At 55.0% G+C, this 21,908-nt stretch overlaps 1 protein-coding gene across 1 annotated transcript in view; it reads left to right on the top strand.

The window, feature by feature from the left end:
* Window positions 1-21,908, top strand: part of DNAH17 (dynein axonemal heavy chain 17) — a 100,568-nt gene that overhangs the window by 14,370 nt on the left and 64,290 nt on the right. The window contains 12 exon segments of the mRNA XM_035724561.1: window positions 4,974-5,082; window positions 5,991-6,094; window positions 6,798-6,938; window positions 9,176-9,319; window positions 11,806-11,988; window positions 14,469-14,723; window positions 15,938-16,107; window positions 16,660-16,882; window positions 18,071-18,187; window positions 18,276-18,362; window positions 19,627-19,779; window positions 21,349-21,597. Coding sequence (XP_035580454.1) covers window positions 4,974-5,082; window positions 5,991-6,094; window positions 6,798-6,938; window positions 9,176-9,319; window positions 11,806-11,988; window positions 14,469-14,723; window positions 15,938-16,107; window positions 16,660-16,882; window positions 18,071-18,187; window positions 18,276-18,362; window positions 19,627-19,779; window positions 21,349-21,597 — 1,935 coding nt within the window.

Genomic DNA, 21,908 nt, shown 5'->3' with positions numbered 1-21,908 from the left:
TTGATCTCAAGGTCATGAGTTCAAGCCCCCACTGGGCTCCACCCTTTTCAATCAGAGCTGGGGACCTGACACAAGGAATCGTGAAGAGGCTGGTTCTGAATAAGAGTAACTGACTGGCCTTGGGTGACATGCCCTTCTGGGTCGGTAATTGGAAGGGGGCCCGGAGAGACGTGGACGCGGGCCACCACGGGCTGTGGCAGGCACCCCCTTCCATACAGACCCCACCTGCAGACCCCTCCTCACTCCTGCCCAAGCCATAGCAGACTAGGGTGGATGTGGGCTCCGCATGAGTTTCCTGGGACCGCTGCCATAATCGACCACGGACCGCGTGGCTTCAAACGGCCCACATTTATTCTCTTCGTGTTCTGGAGGTCACAAGTCCAAGATCTGTTTCCTTCTGCTCAAATCAAAGCGTCAGCAGGGCTGCTTCCTCCCGGAGGCTCTGGTGGGCTTATCAGCTTCCTTGCCCTTCCCACCTCCTCAAGGCCACAGCCTTCCCCGCTCCACCTTCAGATGACAACCCCCCAGCCTCTGCCTCCTCCTTCCCCCTGACCCTATCACCTCCCTCTTCTAAGGGCCTTGTAATTGCATTGCCCCTCCCCCCCCATAACCCAGGATGTCCTCCCGGCGCCAAGGTCTTTAACTGAATCACCTCCAAAAATTTTCTTTTGCATGGCCACAGATCCCGAGGATTGGATGCGGATGTCTCTGGGGAGCCATTTGACCCCCCCCACCCACCCACCTAATCCAGCAAGGGGCCCATGAGACTCCCTCTCCTTGGAGCCCTGGGACTTTGGAGGAGATGCCAGCCTCCTTCGGGTGGGAGTCCTGGGCAAGCAGAGGAATGGAGAAGGGCAGAAGCACGGACTACCGAAGGAAGGGATCCGGGGAGCGTAGCTGGCAGCCAGCGAGAGCCCCAGCGACGGAGGAGGAGACTGGATGCGGACTTTGCGGGTCCCATTCTGGTGGCTCCTCCAGATGCGTCCAAGTCTGTGGGTTTCCTGTTTGTGACCCTACTCATTCTGCACACCCTTTCGTGGTTTGCGCTAGCTCCAGAAGGTTGATTGTTCTCGCAGCCAGCTTGCCCCCAACTGGACAACTGTCTGGGGCCAGGAATGTTATTATTTTTGTTCTTGTGCTTTTGTGTCTCCACTCTGTCCTAGAGATGCTTCTGCTCACGGATTCCTGATGTGAGGGCCCCTTTCCTAGAGCCGCGGGGCCGTGGGTCTGCCGCCTTCCCCGGCCTGTCCTGTGCGGGCCCCGTACTGCATGCCCACGTCCATCCCGCATGTGGACGGGGAGCTCTTCCCCCTGCTGTCCTGCCCCTTCCCCGCTCCCTTGCCCAGTTGCATCTGAGCTGGCGCTCCCAGGAGCACAGCATGGCCGCACCTTCCCCTATGGCAGCAAGAAACAGCAGCAGGAATGCCGTGAATCCGAAGGATGTTTCTGGGATCCAGGACTCACTTACCAAACATCTTGTGCAGGGGATGGTGGCCGCTTAGTACCGTGCATTTGCCCGAGCCCGGGAATCTGGTGCCCACCTCAGGTGCCGACCAAGATAGGAGTGCGAATATCATCAAAGGATTATGAGCGAGGCCTTGGGGAGACCGAGGAAACCCCCTACCCTTGGTAGAGGTGACCTCCTTCAAGAACACGCTGGGATAAGCGAAGGCAAAGTGGAGCAGGCAAGGTCGCGCCAACACATAGATTTGTCAAAGGTCATCACCGCCCCAACCACCGACACGTGTCGCCCAGCAAAGAAGCAACAACAGAGCTGTTCCTTACTCCATTCCATGAATTAGGGCATGGCGGTGACGTCACAAAAATGTGTTCAACAGAAACTAAAAGAAGCTCGTTTTCATTAATTTCATTTTTCGGGATAAAATTTTAACGATCTCACTTATTTGTGCAGCCAACTACATTATACTAGTGTCTGCCATAAGCGCATTTCCTTGACTTTGCTTTTCCTGGAAGCAACTATCTTCAGACTCAGAGACCTTCGCGTTCGCCCACCCGGGAGCCCCTCCCAGCCGTGGCGGTGCCAAAAACATCCATGGGCTCTTGTCAGAGCAGAAGACTTCCCATGGTGGTGAACCAGAAGAAAAAAGTCCAACCAAGTTTATTTCGAATTAAAAAAATTTGATCTTGGGGCACCTGGCTGGCTCAGTCGGAGGAGCGACCGACTCTTGATCTCGGGGCCGTGAATTCAAGCCCCACGTGGGGTGTAGAGATGACTTAAATAAATAAATATTTTTTTCAAAATAAAAAAATTTTTTAAAGTTTGATCTTCTACTTCTGTATTCCTAAACAAAACCCAGCCACACACATCGCTGTCCACCCCGAGAAGCGTGTTTCTCAGCCGCGAGCCCTGCCGCTCTGTGAATACAAATGTTGGACTAGGTGGGGAGGCGGGAAGTCAGGCCCGGGGCTGGGTGCCCGCGGCGACGCTTCCTGGTGACCCAGTTCCCCTCTTTGGAGCCCTTCCCCCCAGGCCCTTCGCATCCCTGGCGTGGTTTCTGTTGCCAAGAGACACCACCGGCCTGCAGACTGCTCGCATCTGTTAGTGTCCAAACTAGAGAGGGCGCCGTGGTGCCTTGAGGAATCCGCTGGGGTGTCCGAGGGACCACGCGAGCGTGCGGTTTGTCCACATGACACTTCTGGGGACAGAGCCCTAGAGGTGTGGATTTATAACATAGGCTGTGAAAAAAATACACAGGACGTACATATTAGTACGTGTATCTTCTCACCGGGAGCTTTGTTTACTCCGGCAATCACAGCAGCACGGTGACATTCGGCTGCTCCTCTGGGATGTCACCGGGGGAAATAGGCAATAAATGAGTGGCCGTCCCAAGTCGCCGAGTATCCAAGTGAGTTGTGGGCGGGACGCAGTGGCCCGGCTGGGCTGGCCCTGGGTGCTGAGCCCCGGCACACCTGCCAGTCCCTGCCCGTCCCCAGGGACTCAGCATCTTTCCCAGCTGGTTCGGTTCTGCAGAAAGGGCTCCCCTCGCAACTCCGTTCACAGGATTTAGTTCCTAAACCTACCAAAGGGGCACGTCATGAAATGGTCTGGCGTGGGATACAGTCTCAAAGCGAGGGCACTAATAATGGGGAGGAGACCACAGCCTGTGGTAGTTATTTACTATCTAAACTCTGATGAGTGGAGTCAATATCTCTGTTTGCTCACTTTGTGATTCCGTAGATGCTCTCTCTTATTTCTGTCCTGTTTCTACTCGTCATAGGTTCTAAGCTTTATTTCTCTGCCCTCCTGACCCCCGAAAACACTTGAGGGAGAAGGTTGGCAGGGCACCGTATGACAGTACCAAATGTATGGAAAGTGTCGTTCTGAAAGGCAAATGGTCAGCATCTCACGTACAGTTCTAATTCTATGTGCCTCCCTCACTTTATAAAGTAGGAGTGTCCTTGAAAAGTTATATAAAATAAAAATGTTGCTAGGCAACAATGTCCACAATAGCTAAACTGTGGAAAGAGTCAAGATGTCCATCGAGAGATGAATGGATAAAGAAGATGTGGTATATATACACCATGGAATATTATGCAGCCATCAAAAGGAATGAGATCTTGCCATTTGCAACGACGTGGATGGAACTGGAGGGTCTTATGCTGAGTGAAATAAGTCCATCAGAGAAAGACATGTATCATATGACCTCACCGATATGAGGAATTCTTAATCTCAGGAAACACACTGAGGGATGCTGGAGTGGTGGGGGGTGGGAGGGATGGGGTGGCTGGGTGATAGACATCGGGGGTGGGTATGTGCTATGGTGAGCGCTGTGAATTGTGCAAGACTGTTGAATCACAGATCTGTACTTCTGAAACAAATAATGCAAGTTATGTTAAAAAAAGGAAAAGAAGGAGATCGCAGGAGGGGAAGAATGAAGGGGAGTAAGTCGGAGGGGGAGACGAACCATGAGAGACGATGGACTCTGAGAAACAAACTGAGGGTTCTAGAGGGGAGGGGGTGGGGGGATGGATTAGCCTGGTGATGGGTATTAAAGAGGGCACGTTCTGCGTGGAGCACTGGGTGTTGTACGGAAACAGTGATTCACGGAACACTACATCAAAAACTAATGATGTAATGTATGGTGATTAACATAATAATAAAAAATTTAAAGTAAAAAAAATGTTGCTAGGTAGAAGGATATTCCAAAATTCAAATGGTGCTTGTGATTTAAAGGGATAATTTAGGGGCGCCTGGGTGGCTCAGTTAAGCGTCTGCCTTCAGCTCAGGTCATGATCCCGGGGTCCTGGGATCGAGCCCCACATCGGGCTCCCTGCTCAGTGAGGAGCCTGCTTCTCCCTCTCCCTCTGCCCCTCTCCCTGCTCATGCTCTCTCTCGCTCTCTCAAATGAATAAATAAAATCTTAAAAAAAAAGGAATAATTTATAAAACCTGGCTACACCTTCCTTCTCCTTCCCCCCCTTGGTTTGTGAACTGACGTTTTTTAAAGCATTAAATTAAATTCTTGGAGGAGGGTAGAGCTGTATCAAGAGTATACAGAACCCATACCGTCGCTCTGACCCACAAACAACTTGAACAGCTTCCCTGCAGACCTGGATCTTCTTTGTGTAACCAAATTTCACATTTGGGATTTCTGACCAAGGAGAGATTCTGAGCCCAGGCGTGCTCCAGCTACCCGTGTCTGTTTCTTTCTAAGCCAAATAAAAACAGTTTTGGATTACGCACTCCCTGCCGTCCCATGATCACCTTCCCTTCTGTTTCTACCCCATACCGTGGGTAACTAAGAGTGAAGTATATGCTTAAACCCTTGGTGATAAGAATAGTTTGGCAAGTTGAAATCTCCTGGAATTTGATTTATACATAATTCCCAATTAAATGACACTAATTGCAATCGGTTTGGTGGGGACTGCGTAATAAGACCCTTCCTGTGAGACCATTTTAAATCCGGTTGGATTTGGAACGAAGGCCCTGAAACCCCAGACTTTGTATTTCAGATAAAGACCACGGTGATGGAAGTAGAATCTCCACTAATAAAGTCGGAACTGGAAGACATCGATGTCAAACTACTGAGTGCTGAAACCATGCTCTTCTGGAACAGCGAAGGTACCAAGGCCACGTTCGACTCACCGTGGGTTCAACCTGGGTGGGGGGTGGGGGGGCGTATCCAACCTGTCCAGTGTCTGTCCTATGACACAGGCGAGGAGCTGCTTCTGCCTTCCGGCTGGGTGGTCCACTTTGACTCCAACAGGGTTATGTTTAAGGCCAAAGGATGGTTCCCCCTGCTTGCCCTGTCCCAAAGAGACCATTTGTCTCACTTACAAAGGAATCAGGCAAAGACGTTCTGGGGACCTCCAAGGGTCCCAAAGTTTCCACAGTGGGGTTCCCACACAGGGGCAGCAGGAGGGCCAAGGGTGGATGTCAGAGAAGCAGAAAGAAGTGTGCCCGTGAGGCAGAAGACCTCCTCCCTGACCTCCCTCACCCCCGGACCCACCTCTAAGTGGGCATCACCTCCGAGGCTCTCTAAGCACCTGCGACTTGCCTTGTGCCATCTTTTCGGCCATCTTTGGCCATATCCTGCCTTCACTGTCTCCGTGAGAAAGTGGGACAGTCCACCTCCCTGAAAGCAGGGTCAGCCTGGACTTTCTGTGCAAAGAAGCCTATGCTTTTTCTTGTCACTGCTGTCCAAGGACGCACCTCTTTCCAGCCGCTGCAGCCCAAGGCGCTGAGACCAGTCATGTGTCCCCAGCGCTCTGCTGGTGGCTGGAAGGGCAGGGCCGCAGGGGATGCGGGGTCCCCCAGGGGGAACTAATGACCCACCTACTCGGGGATAGGGAAGTCCTGCTCCCAGAGAGGGAGTCCTGCTCAGCATTGCATTCGGGGAACTCCGGATGAACAGTAGACGTATTTTTCCAAGGGCTGTCTCATTATGATGAGCCTTCAGCCGGCCCAAGAGAAGTTCTCCTTTTACTGATTTGTTCATTCTGTAAGATTCCCTTATGTTTATATTTTAGGTGTGTTAGAATATATTCAAGAGATGCGAGAAATTCTCCAAAACTTGCAGAATAGGATACAGAAAGCGAAGCAGAATATAGATGGAATTTCTCAGGCCATGAAGGTGAGTGAGCGGCAAGGCGCGGAGCAGGGCTTCATCGGAGGCCCAGGAGAGGGTCCCAGGGAAAAGGGGCCACACAGAGATGCTCACAGAAAGTGCCAAAGGCAGCAGGAACTTGCTGTTTGAGGCTCTGGATCACACAACAATGTCAAGGTGGCCCCAAGGCAGGGAAGTCCCAGGCCAGTCTGCAGAATTCAGGTCTGTTCTGTTCTGTTGAGCTCAGCAAGTGTTTGCAGGGTCCCCTCTGTGCCAGGCCAGAGCCAGGGACAAGGGGCGGGAAGGTGCACGGAGTCTCAGCCCTGCTCAGTGAAGCACCGAGGTGACTTTCACTCAAGCCCAATCCAGAAAATGGGGGGGGATCCCCCACAGCAGTTCAGTTGCCCCCACAAAAGGGACTCGTCCCTACTGGGCCTGCTATGTGGAGCTAAGGACCCTCCCCCCAGCTCTGACCATCCACCCCTGGGCCCGGGCACCTTCCCAGGGTGACTCCCTTGGGCCTGGTTGGGTAAAGCCTTCCAGCGGTCTCCTGGCCATCCCAAGCCCCTGACTGGTTTTAAGGCAAACGAGATTCTCTGCTCAACCGTCCCTCCGGGGCCCCGAGGTCTCTCCGAGGGACAAGGACATTCGCATCGACGAGCAGGCAGTGAAGCGGTGAGAACAGGCATTTTCCCCAAATGTTCTCCTCACTCCCACCTTTTCCCTGCAGGACTGGTCAGCCAACCCAATGTTTGAGAGGAAGGACAATAAGAAGGAGGCCCTGCTGGATTTGGATGGAAGGGTGGTCAACCTCAACAGGCGCTACACTGCGGTCAAGGAGGCCGGCCTGAAGATCCAGGCCATGGTCACGGTAAGGACTCGCCCACAACGGGCCTCGAGGGGGCACTCACTGTTAGTAGAAGAGGGAGAACCAGAGGTGCCATAAAAATGACTTTAGGGTCATGGAAATTCTACTATCTTTAATCCGGGAGTCTTATTTTCAAGAAGCAGACTATCCTAAACGGACACTCTTGCGATGAGTCTGCCCTCCTCCGTGCTAAGGGGTCAGCACCCCCTACCCTGCACAAAATCGGTATAGGCAAGTGACATCTCTGTACAAGGTCAACACATCTTGTTTCCCTGAGATACACGGTGCGAGGGCGGGTGCTGAGTGAGTATCCGGTGTCCTTCACGGTTTCCCCGCCAGAGCGTGAGGGGGAAACAAAGCGTGTAAATGCAAGTGAGGAACATGCAATGTGCACGCATGGTTTAAATCAGGATGGTGCGGTCACACACACGTACTGTGCCGCCGAGAGCGTAGGTCAGCAGCAGTGGGCCTCTGTCCCCGCTGGCACGTGCCGAGGGAGGAGGCCAAACGCTCGCCAGGCGCCCCTGGGACTGCTGCCTGGGTTCCTGCCAGTGTGGGCGTTCTCATGCCTTCCTCACTTGGCAGCCGTTTCTATCCAGCTCGCATGTTAGCTCATTTCTGAGGCAAATGTGAAAGGTGGAGTTCTGCATTGGCCTGAAAAAGAGAAAATTCTCCCTTGAGCTCAAGATATTTTCAGGGCAGTTTTGGGGGAGGTTTCCCAGTGCTTGGTACAAATCATGGATGTGGACTTCAGTGATGGGTCATCACCCCCAGACAGCCCGCAGGCCCAACTGGGTGGGAGGTGTGTCACTGGCTGTTCTCACGGTCCAGCCATTGCTTGGAAGGTCATTGCCCCAGTGGAGTGACTTGACTGGACCAAAAAATATTTTGTCTCATTTTCAGATCCTCCTCCTTCCCCCTTTGCCATGGTACCAAAAGGTTCCACTAAATGAAAATGGTCAAATGCAAACATATTACTCGGAAGAATTAACAGATTAATCTGTTAACGCTCTCGGGTGTGTTGGAAACAGGGCACAGGAGAGAGAAATTGGGCTAGACTAAGGGAAAGGTTCACAGCACAGCAGTGCAGCCTCAGGACAGGCGACGAGGCAGGGCAGCAGGGAACAGGAGCCTAGGAGAAGTAGAGGCCAGCAAGCCGACAAGACAAGGCTTTGTCGTCATATTTGCCAGAGTCCTCTATGCACATGATAGTTATTTAAACCATTTCTTTGTACCTTGCACTGAAGTTATTTAAGCCTGTGTCTTCTTTCTTCTGTTAGAAGATAACTGCCCGAGGGTGCAGACTGGGTCATATTCATCTTTGTGTTCCCTGTGGCACTCGGTGTCTTAGGGATTCATCCATCCCATCATCCACACATCCATTCACTCATCATCCATCCATCCATCTATCCATCCGTACATCCACCCACTCATCCACCCATCTATCTATCCATCCATCTGCCCATCCATCTATCCATCCATCTACTGTCTATCCTCCCAACCACACGTCCATCCACACATCCATCCATCCATCCATTGATCCATTCATCTCTCCTTTCATCCACACATCCATCCATTCATCCACCCATCCGCCCACTGATCCATCCATCTATTTATCCTCCTATCCACAAATCCATCCACCCATCCATTCATCTCTCCTTTCATCCACACATCTACCCACCCACCCATCCATCTGTCCACCATCATTCCACCCACCCATCCATCCATTCACTAGCTCCTGCTTTGTCCTCAGCCTCCTGCTGCATGCTGAGACACAATGGTGGAAAGGACAGTCAACACCTGTCCTCACGTAGCTTGACCTCAAAGGGAGGTACAGACTAGACACAAATAAATAAAATCATTCAGAGTTGTCATCTGTGCCATGGTAGGCACAAATAATGGATTGCTAGAGGGAATACGGATGAGAGGCAGGGACAGAAGCCAAACCTGAGATGAATGGGGGGAGTGGTGAAAGAGGGCTTTCCTTTGTGAAGAGGTGACATTTGGGCTGAAACCTAGAAGAAGCCAGACCTGGCAATAGTGGGAGGGAGCAGCCTATGCAAAGACTCTGACATAGGAAAGAAAAGCACCCGGCACATTTGAGAAGCAAAAAGCAGCCCTGTGTGTCTGGAGTATGTAAGCAGGGACAAGAGTAGCCCAGAGAGTCGCCAAGTGAGTTGGTCAAGGAGTGAGCGGGGGACCCCGTGAAACAGCAGCTGACTGTGCGGTCCTGTTTGCAGGAAAATGCTGAACTGTTCAGAGCAGATACGACGAGCCAGTCCTGGAAAGACTACATCAACTATGTTGACAACATGGTCCTGGACGAATTTGACCATTTCATCCGCAAATCTCTGAATTACTTCATAGACAACATGGTCTTGGATGTGAGTTATAAATATAAGATATGCATATATTTGTGCTATAAATATGGTGTTATAAAGATAAGATAAAGTCTACCTTGGAATCTATAGTTTGTGGGCTCCTGATGAAAGACCAGGCTATCATGTTACAAATAACCAGACATTAGAACCTGCAGAGGGTGAACTATGTGCCCTGGCTTTAAGACCGAAAAGTCCTGTATCCCAGGACCCTCTTTAGGCCCCAGCACTCAGGACATCTGGTCACCTTCAGTCTGCCCCACCATAAATCGGCTATAGAATACATAAATGGTCCTACCTTGTTGCCAGGGGAGGGAAAGCAAGCACCACTGTCCCCTACTCAAGTGGATTGGTCAGGGGGCACCCTCCTGTCAGCAACATCAGCTACTAACCTGCTCAACCCTCATGGGGTCCGAGGGGTCCGTGGGGTCCCTGGAAGTGTAAAGCAGGTCAGCAAACGATGTGCTGGTTAATTTCATTCTGGCATTCTCCGGCATTCTCCATGGGGGTGAGCCCTCTCCCACCCATGTCTTTTTCATTACAATAATTCCCAAATGATTTTGAATACTGCCAGTAGGAGAAGATCAAAGATCCCCCAGCCCCTCTAGCGCACCCGCAGGAAAGATGGCGAGGACAGCAAGACGCCCTTGTACGAGCCACAGAGGATGGGTGATTCATGCCTGAGCCCAGCGCATGTGTCTCAAAGGCCAGGTGTCACCAGACAATCACAGACCTGAAATTCTGTTGATGAAAGTTGTCCTTACTACCAACCACAAGGCTCATCAAGCAACCCACAATGATGCAAAGTGTCAGCAAGTTCAGGAATTTATAGTTAATTAGTCACAATCGAAACCATGACGAAACCCTGATGACAAAATGTCCCTCTCCAAAAATCCCAGGGCGTCCCCATATTCGTAAGGGGCCTGGCAGCAGGAGCAGACCCCTGACGGAGAGGTTTTAGAAAAGCCTGGTCATCTGAGTTTGTGACGATTGACCTTGTGTACTTAGCAATTCACTCGGACGCTAGCAAACACCATCCCTTGGTCATGGAGAAAAACCCGTGGGTTCTTGAGTCAACTGCCCATGGGGCCGTCATGGGACTGTGTGTGGAAGATTAGTAGCGGTGGAGTGGATCTCATGGCCACCGGTGGGCCTTGGCCTGCACTTTGAGAATCACTGGAGTGTCGGACTAACCTCCATGAGGTCACCTGACAAGTGAGGCCAGCACCCTCAGCCTCGCAGCCTCGCGAGGACGCTCCAGGGGCAGACAGGGTTACTGGGCGTACCTACTTTACGAATGGGATCCTCCCGTGGCTGTGAGGGTTGTCCTTTCTGGAGCACTTGAAAGCCGGCCTGCCTCCCGTCCAGCTCCAGCATCTCACAGCAAGTCATTTTAGGGGCTCGATGAATTGGTCATGAGGCAACTTTGCCATGAAAATAAAAAATAAGAGAGACATTAAAAAGATCACAATGAAACCTGAAAAAAATGAATAGTATTAATACTTAATGTCTTCCTTTGTGATGAGAGGTATCCGTTTTCCAAATACTTGGGGGCAGACTGGTAACCGAGCATGGGACCTGTGCTCCTCCCTGGCATATTCCCTCGTGGATGTGGATGGGCACCCAGCGTTCCATGGGAAACAACACGAGAAAGCCGACGCTGTCATGCTCTTGTCGCTGAGCTTTGTCGCATTGTGACTGATGCATCCTCATCAGGGTCCAGGATAGTCTAGCGTGCAATCTGGCTGTACCCGGTCTTGTTTCACGCTCCCAGAAAGTTCCCCACCGTGTTTTCGATCAGGCTGATACACGTAGTTGTTATCCGCTGTCATCCACTATGAGGGCTAGCTGAGATTTTGACCGTATGATAAAAACGTGAGTGCCTCCCAGAACCTTGTCAGTGGAGACCCAAAACCAAACCGTCAACTAGTTCTTTTATCTTTTACGGCGGAATTGTTTCACTCTCGATTAGTTATGCAGCGAGGATGCTCACGGTGGAACTCTAGAACGTGAGCGTTGTGCTTTCTGGAGCGTGGTGACACCCGTCCTGCCCAGCCATGACCCCACCAGCGCCTGGGAGTGAGCCAGCCGCCGCTCCCACGCCTCCTATGTTACTGACTTAGATCACAGTAACCCCAAGAGATGGGGACAGTTGGTGTCTCTGTTCTATAAAACGATTATCCTCATTTTATGTATCTGGGGAAACTGGGAGGGCAAGTGTCTCGCCCAAGGCCACGCGGCTGGTAAGTACCGAGTGGACACAAGCTTAGCACCAAGGCCATGGGCTCTCCCCTGCACTTCCGTGCATGTGCTGGCCCCCTCCAGCCTCTCTGGTTCCTGCTTGGGGGCCCCTGGCGAAGCGTGCTTTCCCACGTGGACCCAGCCAGCCCCAGCCAGCCCGAGTCAGCCCTGGCATGCTTCGAGAGAATATCAGGGCCTTGGGAGTGGTTCCACGGAGCTCGAGGCATTGACCCCAGGCCGGCCTGTTTCAGGAGAGCGTGGCACCACTCCTTGAGGTCCGCATGGAGCTAGACGAGGACGGGCTGGTCTTCCATCCAACCCTGGAGATGGGCGCGGACCATGGCTTCCTGGCGCTGATTGAGGGCCTGATCAATGACATCTACAACGCAGCCAAGCTCATCCCCCGGCTGGCCAGGGGCCAAATGAGCTACAAGGTCAGTCCAGGCTTCCTTGCTCCAGCTGCCTTCCCAACTCAGCAGTGCCCCATCAGTTACCTTTTAAATGCCGATGGCTCTGAGTGTGAGGAGCCGCCCAGGGGTGTCTATCAGGTCCTCAGGACGCCAAACCGCGTTTCCCTCCCCACTCTGGAAATCCCGCCCTTCTTCCCAGACTGGCTTCTCCTAGTCGGCATGGTTTTCATTCCCACTGCTGGCCAGAGCGTGCTGGTACCCATTTCCTGGTGTTTCACTTGCTTCTGTGAGTCAAACGCTGTGGTCCCCTCAGCACGCAGGCATTTTGACAAATGTGCCCTCGCTGGCTTGTGCATCCAGGTACCTTCGATACATGAAGTACCTATAAGCAAAACAGATCAGATTCTCCGGACACAAAAGGCGTAAGAAGTTTTGCTTCCCCGAAGGGAGGTCTTTGGAGGTGTGTGTGTCGGAGCATTGTTTGTAAGAGTGAAACAAAACCTGGAAAAGACCTAAGTGCCATCAAACAGGGGAGCTGGTTCAACAGATGCAGGCCCAACCTGACAAAGCGTCTGCATGAGTCACCGGGAGAGGTGCTGGCGGCAGGTTATGGTTTATCAAGTTGTGGAACAGTGTTCAGAATATGATTTCATTCATTGAAACAAACAAAAATCTGTCTTCCGATGATACGCTCCAAATTGCTAGGAGTGCTCCCTTCTGGAAACAGGATGGGGGTAAGGAGGGAGGGGGCTCGGACAAGGGGATGCAAAGGGGTTTTGATTTCAAATACTTCTGCGTTGCTTGAGATTTTGGATAATAACAGGCATGAATTATTTGCAACATTTACAACAAGAGGCTCTATACTGTCAGGGAGGAAGGTATATGTGTGCCTGTGCGCACGTGTGCGTGTGCGTGTGCGCGGGGAGGTGAGTGCACAGAGGAAAACCCTCGCAATGTCAAGGACAGCTTCCCAGATCAGCTGAGTGTACACTGGCTGAGTCTTAAAGGGTGGGAGGGGGTTTCCAGGCAGACGGTGTCAGGCCAAGGGGATGTGCCTGGATGAAGTGTTCCAGGGTCCAGAATAGAGTTCGTCACCAGAGATCAGCTCAGGTATGGACGTGGGACCCGGTGTGCTCCGGAGTCTGGCAGGATGCACGTCTGGAGCTCCTGCAGCCCCCCGTGGGCTCTGAGGGGATCCACCTGCTGATGAAGACACACGTGGGGGAGTTCAGAGCAGAGCAAGACAAGGGTCCTGCCGATCATGCCATAGCCGAGCCTGTGCACCCCCCACACCAGCCTCACTTGAGCCCATGGGATCTTAATTTGCAGAGGTGGCTGAGTGGCTGTGTGGAGAGGTCAGTGCCACGGAGAGAAAAGTTAATGCTGCTCACAGTTCCCATAGAAACAAGAGGCCTGGCAGGTGGTGCAGGGCCACATGGGGTCACAGCAGGTGCAGAGGTGGGAGTGAGGGGCAAGCCCAGGCCAGAGCCTTTCCAGAGGTTTCTGCAGGAAAAGGCAAGGCAGGTGGGGGAAACTGCTAAGGACTAGCCAGTTTGCATTAATTGGCGACTCTGGGCTCCAGGGGTCACCTGCAGTCATAGGGTACCTGACCCTGGGCCAGTTAGGGTAGGAGGAGTGTTGGATAAAGCCGCGGGCGGGGTGGTGGGGGGAGGTGTAGCCTCAGGGCTGGTTGGTTTGCATATGAAGGGTATGCTCCCTTCTGAGCTCTTCCTCTCTCTCAGAATTGGCTGGTCAGTCCCCAGAAGGGCAGTGTCTCCCATCCAGCAAGAGTTTTTAAGATGTCAAGGCATCTTAAGATACAGAAAATAAAAACCATAATGAATACACACACCCCACCTTGAGATTCTCCAGTTCCATGACTCAGGGAGTTGTCTTGTTGCTTAAACCAACTTGGGTTGGGTTTTCTGTCACTCAAAACTCAAAAGATTCTGTCCAGATCAGGCCTCCCCAGTTTCCTGCTCTAACCATCCGTGGTAGACTTCCTTTAGTTCCTCAAACATCTGCTTCCTCCCAGCGCAGGGCCTTTGCATGTGCTTTGCTGTTTCTCTTGCTCTTTGCCTAGCCATCCATCAGTTCTCAGAACAACGGTCACTTCCTCAGGGAACATTCCCCAACCTCCTCCCTGCTATGCATTAAAGCAAGGCTCAGAGTCTGTGATTTTTTGAGGAATGCCTAACCCCACGCCTGGACCACACCCTCCATGTGACCACCCCCTCATGTGGCACACACAACAGGTGCCAAGTTACTCTTGCATGAATGAATCAGTGTGCGAGCCATCCTGGAGTCTACCGGACAAAAGTCACATTCAACATAATCCTCTCTCAGGAGAACATGGCCAGTTGGCAAACTGCTCTGTTTTCCATCTTGAGAGGCTAGCAACACTTCCACCGGCAGAGAGACACCCTCCAGGGTGGAGAGATCTAATCAAAGCCGTGACCACAGGCCAACGCTCGCCGGTCTGCTTCTCTCCTGCCCCCTCGCAGGCAGACCTGGAAGACATGACAGACCTCATAGAGATGAGGGAGGAGATGTCCAACCTGGTCATCAGCGCCATGAAGGAGGCCGAGGAATACCAAGACTCCTTCGAGAGGTACTCCTACCTCTGGATGGACGACCCCCGGGAGTTCATGAAGAACTTCCTGATCTACGGGCACACGGTCACCCCGGAGGACTTGGACACCCGGGCCGAAGAGACCCTCTCCAAGGCGCCACCCAGCCTCACCCAGTTCCAGCAGCAGGTGTGTGTGCAGGCTTCCTCACCCCTGCAATTCCTGCCCCTTCCTCCGGGGGTGGGGGCTGCTCACTGGGCTTGAGTCAAACCTTGGTGAATGGCTTCTATTTTTTTATTTTTTAAGACTTCTTTTTAAAGATTTTATTTATTTATTTGAGAGAGAGAGAGAGAAAGGGGAAGAGAGAGCATGAGCAGGCTGGGGACGGGGAGGAGAAGCAGGCTCCCCACTGAGCAGGGAGCCCCACGTGGGACTTGATCCCAGGACCCTGTGATCATGACCTGAGCCGAAGACAGACGCTTCACCGACAGAGTCACCCAGGCGCCCTGGGTGAATCGCTTTTTAAGTGTGGGTTTTATTATTATTCTGGTCTGGTGCCTCCCAACAGAGCAGATGACTGCCACGGAAGAGAGTTTGTGACTCACGGGTTCCAGGAGGTGGGGGCACACGTGGCCCCACAGGGCCACGGGGGAAGCACCAGGGTCAGTCCCAAGGCAGAGGGACAGAGGGGAAGGCAGGATCCACAGCCCGTGTTGTGGTTTTCACGTGAAAGATAGGGCCTGGGATTGGCGAGTTGGAGTCATGTTGGTGGACTCCGGGCTGTAGGGGTGGCCCCTCGTTGTCTGGTCCCTGGCCCTGGGGTGATTAGGGTGGGGAAATATTGGCCCCGAGTGCAGAGAGGGCGGTTGGGACGCAGGCTCTGCGTTGGTCTGTATACGAAAGACGGGCTCCCTGGGGCGTGGTCTGCTCTTTCTGGGAGGCCGCCAGCCCTGGGAGGGGCAGGCCCAGCAGGGTCAGTGGGGCCCCGGGCGCCAGAGCATCGGAAAGATGGAACGCAAGACAACAACCACACACACCCTTCCCCACGCACGGTGAGAGGGAGACGCCCGTGAGCAGAACCCATGGGGGAGACAGGCGGGGGTGGGGGCGGCTGGGGGAGCCGAGAGCCTGCAGGGTGCAGAGCAGCGTGGAGAGGCCTGGGTTCAGGGTGCCCGAGGTTGCCGTGACCACATTCACCTCTTGAGCTCCTGGCCTGTTCTTCAGAAGCCCTGCCGGCCTTGCCCGAGGCCGTCCCCTTCCGACCGGCTGCCCGAGCTGGGGCTGGGCTGCGGGGCTACAGGGGTCCCAGGGGTGCTGGGAGGAGAAGAAGAAGAAGTAACCTGTGGGCAGGGCCGCCCTCCTCCCGGCGCGGCCCGACAGTGAGCAGCGGCCGTGTTTTCCAGATCGATTCCTACGAGAAGCTGTACGAGGAAGTGGCCAAGTGTGAGAACACCAAGGTGTTCAACGGCTGGCTTCAGTGTGACTGCCGCCCCTTCAAGCAGGCCCTCCTCAACATCATCAAGCGCTGGAGCTTGATGTTCAAGCGACACCTGGGCGACCACGTCATCAACAGGTAGGTGCCCGGCCCCACAGCCCATCCTGCCGTCCCGACCTTGACCTCGCCCGAGGAGAAACACGCCTTCGTGGTGTCAGGGGGGCGCTCCTGCCGGGCAGGCATGGGGGTGAAGGTCAGTGTTGGGGTCAGCAGGCCCCCCCCGCCCCTGTCCAGGGTGGGTCCCAGTAGACAGGAGTCACCTGGCTGTGAGTGGACGCCCCGGGCTTCGTGGGCCCTACTCATTGAGCACTTCCATGTCTGCAGCCGCGAGGGCGGCAAGGCCACCTGACGTGTCGCCAGGGGACAGGTGACCGTTCTATCAGGGGCGGCGGTCAGGGCTGCAAGGGGCCAGGAGGGAGTGCAGCCTGAGCTCCGATCGGGAGGCCAGCTGGAGTGGAGCTGGTGGGGCGTAGGGTGGGGGTCAGGAGCAGGTGTCCTGAAGAGGACAGGAGCTCTCCCTTGCTCAACAGGGCCCCACAGTATAACTGGGGAGTGCCCCCCGCCCCCCCAGACAGGCCTCACCCCCACCATGGAGGCTGACACCCCTCGTGGGGGCCTCTCGTTCAACAGCCTGGCTGACCTGGAAGCCTTCATGAAAGTCACCAGGACAGGCTTAACCAAGACCCTCAAGGAGGGGGATTACGACGGTCTCGTGGAGGTGATGGGTCATCTGATGAAGGTCAAGGAGAAGCAGGTGGCCACCGACAACATGTTTGAGCCCCTGAAGCAAACCATCGAGCTGCTCAAGACCTACGGGGAGGAGATACTGGAAGAGACACACCTGAAGCTGCAGGTGGACAGCTGCCGGGCGCCGCGCCATCCGGGGGAGGGGGGGCGGCGGGGGGGAGCAGCCCAGGGCTGGGGGGTGGGGGGCTCTCCGGGGAAGGTGGGGGGGAGCCAGCCCAGCGCCGGGGGCCTTGCCGCTGGAGTCCAGGCTGTTGTGCCTGGGGACAAGGCCTCTCACATGGGACCCCGGCAGGATAGAGCTCCTCCTGTGGATCCAGGGATCCATGTGGAATGTCGAGGTGGGAGAAGGCTCCCTGCAGAGGAAGGGACAGTGAGGTGGCCTCTAGGATGAAGCCGGTGGTTCCTCCATTGAATTGTTGAATTAAAAATGCCCTAATATCCCACACCTGCCCCCAAGGACGGGTCAGCCCTGGGTGCAGGGGGGCAGTGGACAGAGAGCGGGGTTGGCAGAGGCCCTGCAGAGGTTAGGGACACGGCAGTGGGGCCGAAGCAGGGGCCAGCTGCCGCGGGAGCTCACCTGGAAGGTCCATGTGGCAGGGCTGGCCCAGGCAAGGTGGCAAGGAGGAGGGCAAGGGTCCTGGAGCCACAGCCCGGCCACCCCATGGAGGGTCCCCCTCATCCCTTTCTCGGCTCTCTGCCCTGCTCTGGATCCGGGCCGAGACCCTGCGGCAGGGGGGGACGGCGGGGGTGCGGGGCGGGGGGGCCGAACCGGGAGGCGCTGCCCGGGGTCCTGCTACCGGGCCGGTGGCCGCCCCTGCCACCCTGCCCCGGGCCGACGGAGGGCGTGGATGTGAAGGGTGTGTGGCCCGGCCCAGGGGCGACGGGTGTGAACCAGGCTTTGAATGTCCTGCGGCCCACAGAATGTTAGCTCATCATAGAGGAAAGGGAAACCCCTATCTTTGTTTTGTGGGCGAAGAATTCATGGGCTGGGATTCTTCCTCTTCAAAATATTTTGTGATCAGAACTCCAGTATTTGCTCAAGTGCAGACAACTTAGAAAGTACAAAAACCCATCTGATTGTTAAAGTCGTTCTGGCAAAATTACAGAAATGGGGGACAGGCCAGTGGTTGCACCTGTCGAAGGTCCGCCTCCCGGGGCGCCGGGGGCGGGGGGGGGGGGCACGCAGGACTCTCCGTGCTACATTTGCAACTGCCTGTGAGTCCGTACTATTTCACGATGGAAAGTGTTTAAAAAAACAGGAAAAGGAAGGGATCACGGCCTTTGTCTGCTGCAGGAGCTGCCGGAGCAGTGGACAAACACCAAGAAGCTGGCGATCCAGGTGAAGCAGAACGTGGCACCCCTGCAGGCCAACGAGGTCAACATCCTGCGGCGGAAGTGCCAGCAATTCGAGGTAGCGCTGCCCTGGCAGGCCGGACCACGTTGCCCCCCGGGAGGACGGGCTGTGGCCGAGGAGGGTGACACGGGCACCTCTCCCACAGCTCAAGCAGCAGGAGTTCAGAGAGAAGTTCCGGCAAGAAGCCCCGTTCAGCTTCACTGACCCTGACCCCTACAAGTCCCTGAATAAGGTATGTCGGTCAAGGACCCCGGTGCCCTCCCAGCCTCTCCTCGAGCTCTCGTCCTTGGCCTGGAGGGGCCTGGCCTCGGGGCCGCACGTGTGCACAGGTGTCCACGCACACCCGGGTGGCCTCCGCACTGTGGGGCGCTGCTCGGCCGAGGGTCCCAGGAGTGGGAACACACTCCAAGCCCGGCGATCCAGCCTAGCTGCTCAGCCCCACTATACCTCCTTCGTCCTTGGCTCCTTCTCACCCAGTGGCTCCCTGTCACCTGGCCTGGCACTCACCTCTGTGCCGCTGTCTTCCCCTCCCTGGCCACCGTGTGCAGCACGTGGCCGAGCCCCACCATGTCCCCTTCTGTTCCCGAAGTTAAGTCCACAACCAGTGTCCAACGTACAAGCACCACCGGTCTGGGCCTGACAACTCTCGCGGGGGAGTGTGTGAGGCACGCGGGCACGAGCACAAAGACCCCAAGATGCCCTTCAGGGTCCCCTGCACGTGCCCTCCCCCAGACTCTGCTCTTCTCACATGGCTTCGAAGCCACCATTCCCAAACATCCTCCCCATTCGTCAGGGTCATTTTCTCACGTCCCATTCTCCCGGCCCCGCGGGAAGGCGCACGGTCTCTCCTGGAGCCCACAGGGCCTGGGCTGGGTTCTTCAGGGATCCGGTGTGAGCTTGTTTAGGAACCGGGTCCGTGCGTGCGAAAGGCCTCCTGGAGCCGCCCGCACACACAGGGAGCCCATCTTCACATCCCGCACCCACGTACACACACACACACACACACACACATACACACACACACACACAGACACGCACTCGGCCCCGAAGCCCCCACTCTCACTCCCCTCGTTTGGAGTGACTCTTGCTTCCCTCCTTTTATCTAGACTGTTCTCATTTTCAAAGCAATCAAGCATTAACCTCCTTAATGTTTAATAAGGCAAAAAACAGGGGGTGAGAATTGAGTCATCCTGAACCTCTCGGGAGGAAATCGGGCATTCGTGCCGGGTCCGTTAAAGTCACTTCTCACGCCTGAACTCCCAAAGCTGGAGCGCTGGCCGTGTGACGGAAGGAGGGGGCTGTGGAAGGCGGGAGGGGGTGCGCGCTGCTCTCCTCGGCCAGGCACACAGTTCCCGCCGGTCGGTGCGCGGGGTCGGAACACAGCACCCTGCCGGCGAGCACGCGGAGGAGGTCCACCGGGAGGCGGCGGAGGGCGAGAGGGAGGCCAGCACTGAGCGTGAGCCACGCTGCTGACCGCCCACCTCGCCCGCCCCCAGCAACAAAAGAGCATCGCATCCATGGAGAGCACCATGGAGGCCCTGTGCAAGTCTGGGAGCCTGTTCGAAGTCACAGTCCCAGACTACAAGCAGCTCAAAGCTTGTCACAAAGAAGTCCGCCTGCTGAAGGAGCTCTGGGACATGATCGTCATGGTGAGGGCGATGGCGGGCTCCCGGCGTGGGCGGGGCGGGCCAGCACGGCGGGGACCCAGGGTGGGGGGCCAGGGGAGGCCCTAGGTCACACTCTTCTTGGAAAGGAGGGTAGCGCTCGAGCACCTGTTGGCTTCGGCCGGCCTCTCCTCCCAGCTCCCCCGTTTCCAGAGAGACATTAGCTCTTCCCTCTTATTATCTCCAACGAACTGCAGAATCTCTGTCAAATCCTCCTCTCCTCCAAGAGAAACCGTTATGACTTTATACAGAACTGGATTTTCTCTGTGAGCTACTCTGGGGAGCACTGCCCTCCTGGCGTTGGTCGGGGTTCTCCCCGCACACAAGCATGCTCCGCCTCTCCGTTTGTCCTATTTTTTTCCAGTACATCATAGTAAAATGTTGAACATGTCTTCCTTCTGACCACACCGAGCCTCTTGCAGAGAGGAAAGAGAGCGTCGCCGAGTCACAAGCTCTGTCCTCGAGAGAGAGGACAGACTGGAGCCTCTTGAGAGTTACTTTCTCTCAAGGAGCTGAACACGAGTCTCTTGTGTGTGAGGGACATTCCAGAACAGAGTCGGTAAAGCCAGAGAGGACGGGTGGCTGCCCGTGCCCTGGATAAACAACAGTCCACACAGACTAGAGAATAAAGCCTACGTTTCCCAGGAGTTAACATTTACAGCCAGAATATTTCGAGGAAAATCCTCTAAAACACACTGCCCCCGGACACTTTTATGAAAACAGCATACAGAATAAGCTACAACCTAAAAAAGCCACTGACTCGGTACCCACGGGGCATTAAGGTTTCGTGTCTTAGCATCTTCAAGGCAGGTCTCCTGCAAACAGTCGCCTCTCTTTGCCTTCATGAAACAAGTAGGCTTGTCCAACCCGGGCCTCCAGGCCTCGAGGATCTGTGCCAACAACCTCACTCCGTCCATCCCAGCTTCACATCCATTTCCAGCCCACACCAAATTGAAGACCGCAGGCCTTGTGGCCTTCCGTCTCCACTGTTGGTAGGGTTCTTCCCGGGGACATTCTGTGTCCTCGAGCTTCTTCTAATGGTCATGCGTCAGTATAAGCTAGGTTACTCTGCACTAACAAACAGCCCTAAGAAGACCTCTGTGTAGTTCACAACAAAAGTATATCTCTCTTTCATGCAAAGTCCACATGTTGGTTCCAGGCAGCCCTTGGGCAGCCCCTCGTTCCAGGCTGTGTAGCCCCGCGCATTTCTGTGACTGCGAAGGCCGTCAGGGCTCCGAGTCGAGCACCGGCAATTAAGTGCTCTCTGCCCCAGAGTGCCAGGCGTCACTCACGTTTCCCTGGTCGAGGCAGAATGGCCCCACGACGGAGTAGAGGGGCCTGGGTCCTGGTGAGCAGTAGCAGCACCCTCCACGGGATTCTGCCAAAATAGAGGTGAACTGCTGACTTTCGAGTTGTATCTTTGCAACTGGGCTTTCCCCCCGTGTCCGTCCACCATACCACCCTCTGTCCGCAGTCCTGCATGCTCCCCAGGAGCCATGGCAGTAAGGGGACACAGATGTCTTCCGCAACCTCCAGTGAGTGTTTCCCCCTCAGGTGAACACCAGCATCGACAAATGGAAGACCACCAAGTGGAAAGATATCAACGTTGAGCAGATGGACATAGATTGTAAGAAGTTTGCCAAAGACGTGAGGTCTCTGGACAAGGAGATGAAGAGCTGGGACGCCTTCGTGGGGCTGGAAAATACCGTGAAGAACATGATCACATCCCTGAGCGCCGTGAGTGAGCTGCAGAACCCCGCCATCCGGGACCGCCACTGGCAGCAGCTCACACAGGCCACCCAGGTACCACCCCAGGCGGCCGGTGGGCCTCGCCATGGGATGGGCTGGCCCTTGGCTGTTGAAGCTGGGTGTGGGCAGGCCTGGCTTTGGGCGCTTGTGACCTGGGCTGGTCACACGGGGTGCTGCGCTCAGAGGGCACCCATCCTGGCTGGAGTGTTCTGCTGCTGCCATCTGGGCATTCTTAATTTAAAGATTTTATGTATTTATTTGAGCGAGAGAGAGTGAGAGAGAGAGAGAGCACGAGCAGGGGGGAGAGGGAGAAGCAGGCTCCCCACCGAGCAGGGAGCCCGACGTGGGGCTCGATCCCGGGACTC

This window comes from Zalophus californianus, chromosome 16 (genome assembly GCF_009762305.2).
Source record: "Zalophus californianus isolate mZalCal1 chromosome 16, mZalCal1.pri.v2, whole genome shotgun sequence".
In the NCBI taxonomy this organism is placed as follows: Eukaryota; Metazoa; Chordata; class Mammalia; order Carnivora; family Otariidae; genus Zalophus; species Zalophus californianus.
Note: the sequence above shows the minus strand (reverse complement) of the source record. Positions and strands in the feature narration are given on the sequence as shown.